General features: G+C 46.3%; 1 protein-coding gene across 1 annotated transcript in view; it reads left to right on the forward strand.

Annotated features, from left to right (window-relative positions):
* The window catches only part of UBA7 (ubiquitin like modifier activating enzyme 7), a 1,199,654-nt gene extending 1,190,361 nt beyond the window's left edge, over window positions 1-9,293 (forward strand). Inside the window, exon 25 of the mRNA XM_078661236.1 lies at window positions 8,964-9,293. Coding sequence (XP_078517362.1) covers window positions 8,964-9,105 — 142 coding nt within the window. The 3' untranslated portion in view covers window positions 9,106-9,293. The remainder of the gene's footprint in view (window positions 1-8,963) is intronic.
* The last annotated feature ends 272 nt before the right edge of the window (window positions 9,294-9,565 follow it).

A 9,565-nucleotide genomic window follows, 5' to 3' on the forward strand; every position in this document is an offset into this window, starting at 1 on the left:
TGGAGATACAACTTGTGCAAGTGCTATTACGTGGTAAGAGCAGTGTCAGAATCGGAAGGGTTGCCTGTTAGTTGTGTGCTGGTTGGAGCCCTGCGCTGCTTGTGTCATGGCGATTATCCAGTATTAGGGTATCTTTCATAGATTCACATGCCTGAATCATTCCCCGTCGTCGAGGCGGGAGTCCCACGGTAAATAAAATATATAATAGCAGTGCCTAAAATTTCTTGTAGTAGGCTGGAAAAGCCTAAAGGCCTAACTAGGCCTCAAAACTTAGCAGCCTATCTACATCATTATGTAAAAAGACCTGAAATAGTAGCCTCAGCCAATCAGCTGTCCTCACCCTCTAGAACCTTCCCAGCTCAGGCAGTTCTCCTCAGATTTTCACCGCACTTCGTGTGTAAGGGAGTCTCCCTGAGTGCCTACTCAGTTTTTGGGATTTTCAAGCTTATAATGTCTGAAAGGAAAGCTCTTTTCAAACCCTGTGGAACCTTCTTCAAGAAGAGAGTCCATGTGGATGACAAGCACTCGGATTGTATTTATTGCCTACACCCTTCACATGTGGTGAAGGACTGTAGAATTTGCCGTACCTTCCCTCAGAAAACCATCAGGGATAGGGAGGCAAGGGTTCTTTTGTGGCTAAAGTCTTCATCCACTGATGAGGAGGACAAAGCCTCAACTTCTAGCAAGAGAGCTAGATCCACGGACAATGCTTCTCCTGAGAGAAAGAAAATGTTGAAAACCTCTCAGAAAGCTTCAGAACCCTCTAAGAGTGCATCGGCTTCTTCACATGTGAGTACTACCCAGACCAAAACTTTATCTCTGGTGTCTGTACCTACTACTACTTGGACTTCTGCCTCCTCTTCTACTTCTGTGGTTACCACTTCAGCTATCACGTCACCTTTGATGTCTGTACCACCTTTGATATCAAAAACCAAGTCACAGTCTTTGAAATCCTTCTCTACGAAGGCTCCATCGACTAAATCGTCTGCTCCGTCGACGACCGCAAGGCCGTCGTCGACGAAGACATTGTCTCCAAAAGATTCGTCGTCAAAGACATCATCGACGACCTCGTCGACAAAGATTTCGTCGACGAAGACACCAACATCGGACACGTCGACGAAGGCATCGTCGACGAAAGCACCATCGACGACCCCGACGACGAAGGGCTCGTCAACGAAGACACCATCGACGGTCCCGTCGACGAAGGACGCGTCGACGAAGACACCATCGACGGTCCCGTCGACGAAGGACTCGTCAACGAAGACACCATCGACGGTCCCGTCGACGAAGGACTCGTCGACGAAGACACCATCGACGGTCCCGTCGACGAGGGACTCGTCGACGAAGACGCCGGCGACGGTCTCGACGACGAGGGACCCGCCGAGGACGGCCTCGTCGACGACGGCGTTATCGACGATCTCAACATCGAAGGACTCGTCAATGACAATACCTTTGACGACCTCGTCGACGGCAAGATCTTTAGCATTGGCAGCGCCGTCGACGGAGAATCCGTTTACTGGGACTTCTGCTCATCGGCTGCACGGTTCCCCGCCAGCAAAGATACAATTCACTCATTTTCAAATGAAAACTTATAAAAGGCAGGATTATTCACATATTTCTCCGCTTTTGCCATCACACATTTTGGAGACATACATGCAAGGAGAGTCAGATGAAGGGGAAGAGGATGATGACCCCTTTGGGATTGCCTGTCACCCTTCTCAATTGCATATTAAACTTCAAGAGGATGATGAAGAGGAGGTTCAGGAGCAATATACGCATGACGTCTATTCCACTCCATATCAGTCACCTCATTCTAGACTTCCTCGGTCTGAGGACACAGCACATTTGCCAACTTCCTTAATACAGGATTTGCAAGCTATGTTGGCAGATTATCGCCAGAGATTTCCACCCAATGAGGGTGCGCCCGCTGGGTCATCTGCTCCGGCTCCTGTGCCACGACCTCCGTCGCCAAGAGCTCCTTTGTCACCACAACCACGTACTTCACCAATTCCTCAGGTTGTGGACAGTTCGTCCTCTGATGGTGACGAAAGTAGAGAGGAGGGAGAATTACCGGATAACACTCCAGTGGACCCTTGGGAGGATTATGTCATCCCTACACCTTCTCCGCCTCCTCCCCGTCCTTCAGACTCTCCGCCTGAAGATATTGGGGGTTTTCACAATATTATGCAGAGAGCTGCTAATAGATTTGAATTGGTTGTCACAGTTGAGCAGTCGGACTGTTTTTTACATGACTTTAAGGAGGGGTATCGGAGAGTGATCAGAGCCATACCTATTATTGACTATATATGGAAGGAAGGCCTCAATATAATGAAAACACCAGCTTCCATTCCAGCAGTTTTGCAGAGGATAGATAAAAAGTATCGAGCACCATCCGATACTCCTGCTTGTTTAATCGGCCATCCTCGACCGGATTCAGTCATTTCTCAGGCTGCGCAGCAAAAGTCCAAGAATCCTTCTGCTCCCATATCAACGCCACCTGACAAGGAGGGAAGGAGGCTTGACGCCATTGGGAAGAAATTTTCAGCAAACGCAGCAGCATCCATTAAAGCGGCTAACTCCTTAGCTATCCTGGCTCGTTATGATAGACAAATGTGGTCTGAGCTCACGGAATATCTTGAGCTGATCCCGGAGGATCAACAGATGGATGTACGCAGAATTGTGCAGGAAGGGGAAAGGGCGGCCTCAGAAATTATTGATTGCGCCCTAGACATTTCTAATACCAACTTTAGACAATTGGCTGGAGCAATTGTGCTTAGACGTCAAGGTTGGCTCAAGGCTACCACTTTTAGACCTGAGGTCCAAACCAAAATCTTGGACATGTCTTTCGATGGTGAGTCCTTGTTTGGAAAGCACATTGATGACGCTTTATTGGCTATTAAAACCGATACCGATACAGCGAAATCTCTGGGAACCCTGCAATACAAGAGGGGGTCCTTTAGAGGTGCAAGAGGTCGTGGTTACTCCTCCAGAGGAAATTATTCAAACCAACAAAATAGACAGTATCAATCTTCCTACAACAAACCCTACTACCGATCTTCTAACCGGCAGTCTGCTTCTGGTTCTTTCTCTCGGCAAGGAGGGAAACGGCGCTCAGGCAATCAAGGGAGAGATTCTAACAAGCGCCAATGAGCTTTGCCGGATGTCGGCCACTCCTCTTTCCCTCCCCGTGGGCGCCAAGATTTCCGCCTTTTGCCATCAATGGCGGAAGATAACTTCAGATCAGTGGGTCCTGGATTTGGTCAGCAAGGGACACACTTTGGAGTTTTTACAAAAGCCTCCCACAACGCCGCCCAGGGGTCCTCCTCCCCCTCGCCTGCGCTTACTCTTCAAAGAAGCCTTAAAGATGCTACGCAAGAACGCAATAGAACTAGTCCATCCTTCTCAGAAAGGGCTGGGCTTTTATTCACGCTTCTTCCTTGTGGAGAAAAATTCAGAAGAGTGGCGTCCAATATTGGATCTGCGCAAACTCAACAAATATCTAAAGAAACAGAGTTTCCGCATGGTAACGTTGAAGGACATTCTGAATTGTCTCAACGAAGGAGACTTTCTGGCTTCTCTGGATATGCAAGACGCATATTTTCACATCCCTATTCACCCCAACCACCGCAAATTCCTAAGGTTTCAAGTGGCCGGCGTCCATTTCCAATTCAAAGTCCTCCCATTCGGCCTCAAATCGGCCCCCAGAATCTTCACGAAATGCCTGGCTCCAGTGGCTGCAATGTTGAGGTCCCTGGGACTCCAGGTGTTCCCATACCTCGACGACTGGCTGTTAAAGGGTCCAACCAGTCACTCGACCATGGAGGCAGTCAACAAAACACTTTCACTGTTCTCGAATCTAGGACTGACCCTCAATTCTCAAAAATCTCAGCTCCAACCTCGTCAAAGATTGACTTTTCTGGGTGCAGTCTTGGACACATGCCAGTGCAAGGCATACTTGACACAGGAGCGCCAAAACAAGCTCGTCAAACTGGCAAAACAAATATCCGCAAAAAAGTCACTTTCAGTTCGGATATATGCTTCCCTTCTGGGGATGTGTTCATCTGCGATCAATCTCATTCCTATGGCAAGACTCAGAATGAGACCGTTGCAGGAAGAGTTGCTTCGTCAGTGGAAGCAGGTCGAAGGATCATTCGACGACCGCATCAAAGTCACTGTCAAAATGAAACAGGCTCTTCTCTGGTGGTCGAAGACGCACAACTTGTCGCCGGGCCTCACCTTCCTCCAAGAGATTCCGGACTTCACTCTGACTACGGATGCGTCCATGGAAGGTTGGCGAGGTCACCTTCAGGACCTTCAGATCCAGGGAAGATGGTCTCATCAGTATCAACAGATGCACATCAACATATTGGAACTCAGGGCCATTTTTCTTTCCCTGCAAGCTTTTCTACCGAGGATCGTGAATTCGTCCGTCCTGGTGCGCACGGACAATACCACCAGCATGTTCTACATAAACAAACAGGGAGGAACGAAATCTCTTACCCTGTCACTGCAAGCTCAGGAAATGTGGGAATGGGCCTTACATCACAGCATATCCCTCAAAGCAGAGCATGTTCAAGGGGTTCGAAACTCTCTAGCAGACAGTCTCAGCAGAACTTTTGTGGACTGTCACGAATGGGAACTCGAACAACATCAAGTAGACACAGTTTTTCGCCTTTGGGGGAGACCAACGCTGGATTTGTTTGCCACGCAGCAAAACAGCAAGTGCCTGTTTTATGCCAGCAGGTTCCCAGGACGGGGGTCAAGAGGAAACGCCCTCCTCATGAGATGGACCGGAATGTTTGCGTACGCTTATCCTCCAATTCCGCTCATTCCGAAAGTCCTGCAAAAGATGAAGAGGGAACACTGCACTCTCATCCTCATTGCTCCACGTTGGCCAAGACAATATTGGTTTCAAGAGCTTCTCCTGCTGTCTCAACAGTCTCCGTTTCGGCTCAAACCGACAATGTCGATGCTGACAAGAGAGGGCGGTCAGATCCAACATCCAGATCCTCAATCGCTGCACTTGCACGCTTGGCTCCTGATTTCCTAGAGTTCAAAGACCTAAACATTCCCTCGGAATGCAGGAAGATATTGTCGCAAGCACGTGCGCAAAGTACCATCAAAACATACCGTTTCAAGTGGAAGAGGTTTTGTTCATGGTGTGGAGATAATGACGTTCATCCGCTGCAGGCTCCTCCTGAAGCCATCCTTCCATACCTGCTTTCTCTGGCTAAATCAGGTCTAGCCTTTTCTTCTATTAAAGTACATCTGGCAGCAATCTCCAGATTCAGGAAGAACTCCAACAAACCATCCTTATGTTCTTCCTCCTTGATCAAACAATTCCTTAAAGGACTATACAGAGCTTTTCCTCCAGTTCGTCCTCCTCCTCCGGAATGGGATCTTAATGTAGTCCTTTCCCAACTTCTTAAAAGGCCCTTTGAACCAATCCATAAAGCGGAACTGAAGTTTCTGACTTGGAAAGTTGCAATCCTGTTGGCTCTTACTTCTGCTCGCAGAGTTAGTGAAATACAGGCGTTCACTATTACTCCCCCTTTTCTGCAGTTCTCTAAGGACTTTGTTACACTTAGGACCAACCCTAAATTCATTCCTAAAGTGCCAACTCAATTCCACATTAATCAACCGGTCAAACTCAGAACCTTTTTCCCGGATCCAAAAACTCCTGCAGAGAAGGTTTTACATTCTCTAGATGTCAAAAGGTGTCTGAAATTCTATCTGCAAAAAACGAAAGACATACGTAAATCTACACAACTGTTTGTTGCCTATGGAAGACCCACCTTCGGTCAAGCTGTCACAAAAGCAACTATTGCCAGGTGGTTGTCTTCCACAATTACCTTCTGTCATGACAAGGCCAATAGACCTTTATCAAGGAAGGTTAAAGCTCATTCCACAAGAACAGTGTCGACATCTACGGCCCTTTTCGCTGGAGTGACTCTAGAGAACATTTGCCGAGCTGCTACTTGGAAAAGTGTGCACACTTTTACCGAACATTACTGTCTGCAGTCGGCAGTTCAAGATGACACAGCTGTTGGTGATGCAGTGCTGCAGCATCTTCTTCATTAAGGTTGGAAAGATTATATATTTTAAACTTTACATATTTCTAATGCTGTCCTATCTGTTATATTTGAAGGTTTTGATGCATAGGTTATGTTAACATGTTTGTACTCTATTCCCTTCCTGGTTGTGTGGGGATTGATTTATGTTTCTTTGTCTCCCACCTTCCTCTATCGACAGACATGATGTTACTGCTTGCTATTCTGATTCAGGCATGTGAATCTATGAAAGATACCCTAATACTGGATAAGAAAACGAGTTACTTACCTGTAACTACGGTTATCCAGTATTGGTATCTTTCATAGATTCACATGCACCCACCCTCCTCCCCGGTAGGGCAGTTCTGACTTTGGATACTACTTCTCACTTGTGCTGGGAAAATCTGAGGAGAACTGCCTGAGCTGGGAAGGTTCTAGAGGGTGAGGACAGCTGATTGGCTGAGGCTACTATTTCAGGTCTTTTTACATAATGATGTAGATAGGCTGCTAAGTTTTGAGGCCTAGTTAGGCCTTTAGGCTTTTCCAGCCTACTACAAGAAATTTTAGGCACTGCTATTATATATTTTATTTACCGTGGGACTCCCGCCTCGACGACGGGGAATGATTCAGGCATGTGAATCTATGAAAGATACCAATACTGGATAACCGTAGTTACAGGTAAGTAACTCGTTTTCATTCTGCTCGGAGTTGGATAGCACTGTGGGCTGCAAATCCTCCTCTCGCATTGGCATCAGTGTTAATACAAAGGGAACCAGCGCAAGGTTTGGCGCCGGAACCAAAGTTGGCGCCGGAGCTGAACCTCATGCACTTTTGATGGGCAAAGACCACATCAAGGGTGGAGCCGCTGGCAGAAGTATGATTGGAGGCCCCTGCGGATCCTTGGAGCCTGAAGGCATGCCAGAGGGAACCAGTAAAGTGCCAAAAATATGCAGCATGGCCTCTCTGAAAGACTGTACTTGAGGTGATGTGGACGATGGACCTGGGAACATGGGGTACATCGGCACTGGACTGGATATCCACTCTGATGGAGATTGGGAGCCAGACGCGACTGGGCTGGAATCTGGGGACCACGGTTCGATCCCCGGCTCCGGCGGCAGGTTAGCCCAGCACCATGTGACTCTGGGCAATAGCTCGCTTAATCTTCCCGACGGCCCCCAGCGCCTAGAGACCCTTACGGGTGATTGTGCGCTTAACAAATGTGGACTTTACTTTTACTTTACGTGAGGACACATAAACAACCTTGCAGCCTCTCAGGATTCCAAAAGCGGTGGGAAGCGCCCTCTTCCTAGTTCAATGACATATGCTTTTTCATGGACTTAACTGAAGACTTCGACTGCAATGATGATCTGCCACAGGAACGACTTAATGAGCATCCTTTACGATTTCGACTGGTCATGCTGTGGAGCCCTCTTATGTTTGATGACGTAAAGTTTGGCCCTCGTGGTCCCTTATGGACTTCGGATTCATCTGGGCGCAGTCAGCACAGGTCCTGGGATTGTGCTCAGATCCCTGGCACCAAGGACACACTTCATGAGGGTCTGTCACAGACATCTGTTCGCAACATTTCTTGCTTGGCTTGAACCCTGTTGTTTTTTAGAGGTGACATTTTCCCTTGCACATTGGAAATATTCTGATGAAGAAAGGTCTAACGACCTTGGAGATGATCCTGGTCCTCATCTGATGGCTTCCACATCTGAACGTCATTAGTGAAGACCCACACCAATGCTACTACCGGCAAACAGAAATGGTGCTTTAACGTTTCTAGAACCAATCTGACGCCTGGGGAATATTCATATGGTGAGGAATCTACTGTTAGAAGTATCCATCAGAAATATACATACTCTGAGATAATTCTTTCAGATATAGCCTTTAGAGAAAACACTAAAGAGCAGATTTACTAACATTTTGCTCTGGGTCTGTGTCACAAAAGTAATGGAAATCGGTGCAGAATGTTTATTTGGAATTAACCTTCCAGCGCAAAACTTGTTTTCTGATGTAAAGTTGCCAAAAGTAATACAAAGCAGTGCTTGGGACTGCTTTACATTCATTTGCGTCACAGGGGCATTCCATTGGTGGTACGTGAATGTTCCAAATGCAACCATCCATGGTTTTTTACACAAATTCCTAACTATTAACAATAGTAAACAGAGTTTTGCACCCAAAAATAGTTTGAGCTTGGACTTTAATTGGAGAAAAGATTTTATTTCTCCAAACCTTTCTAACTTTGCATTTGTTCTACTCTCTACAGCGCATATCCAAAGTTGGAAACGTTTTAAAGTTTGTCTTGGCACAGTGTTTTATACAGAAATGGTACCCTTACAAAACAAATCCTACGCTAGACATGACATAGACAACTTTACACCATGGTGAAGAGATGTGTGCATGCTGCTATGCAGACTGATTGTACGCCAGTGCTAGGAAGAGAGGAAGAATGCCAATCTCAGTAGATATGGCCTTTTCCTGCTCTCACCCCCCTCACGCAACTCAGTGCAGCATGCTTGGCTGCTGCATTACGCTGCATGACATCTTTGTAAATCTACCCATAAGTCTGCCTTCAGGACTGAAGTGAATTTTAATATGAAGGAGGTAAGGCTGAGGACCAGTCATTGGCTTGGGGGCTTCTACTATTGCACCAGCAACTATTGACTGATAAACTGTTTTCTTCTGTCTTCCCAATCCTGGCAGTAGGCACTGCAGTCACATGAATTACCTGTACAACATCACAGTTAGATAATCTTTGAAAATTAATTCGATCAGCAGAATGAAATTAAGTATTTCTGTTTCCTCTAAATAAGCCAAAATAATCAGTGTTTTGTCAGTTGACATAATTAGTTTAATGAAAATACATAGTAGTGTGTTATCCTTGCTCATACTCTGATTTTCTGTCCCTAGGTTGACTGATATTGTGAGAACTGTCACCCAAAAAGAGATCCCGGCCCACCTGAAATTCCTGGTCTTTGAAGTTGTATGTGGAGATGAAGACGAGGAAGAGGATGATCCAATAGTCCCACCTGTCCGCTATCAGTTCCGCTGAAAATACTAATATTTAAGTGCCTTTGGGGAGGGGGAGGCCTGCTATTGGGCTGTAGAGGTTGGAATGAGAGACGTTTGTTGGAATGTCTCTCTGTACATTTTTGTCTTTGAAAATCTAAGCAATTCGGGAGAAATATGAGCAGACAACTTTCACTCACCAAAAATAAATATATTTTCTTTCCCATCGTATGAGTTTGGTGCAAACATACGCTTATTGAACATTGCCCATTATGTATAAAGAGACCACTGCTTCGCCCATGACCCGTTTCGACAGCCCACACGCAGTCTTGATCACATGAACGGGCTGCATTGATTTTATGTTTTTTTAAGGCTACATACACCACATGTACTACTAATTAAAAGACATAGAATACATCTGGGTCTAGCCAGCGCTATATAAAACTTCTAAAATGAAATGAAATGAAATACTCAATTGCTTTTTTGGTACATCCTTCTCACAC

This window comes from Lissotriton helveticus, chromosome 9 (assembly GCF_964261635.1).
Source record: "Lissotriton helveticus chromosome 9, aLisHel1.1, whole genome shotgun sequence".
In the NCBI taxonomy this organism is placed as follows: Eukaryota; Metazoa; Chordata; class Amphibia; order Caudata; family Salamandridae; genus Lissotriton; species Lissotriton helveticus.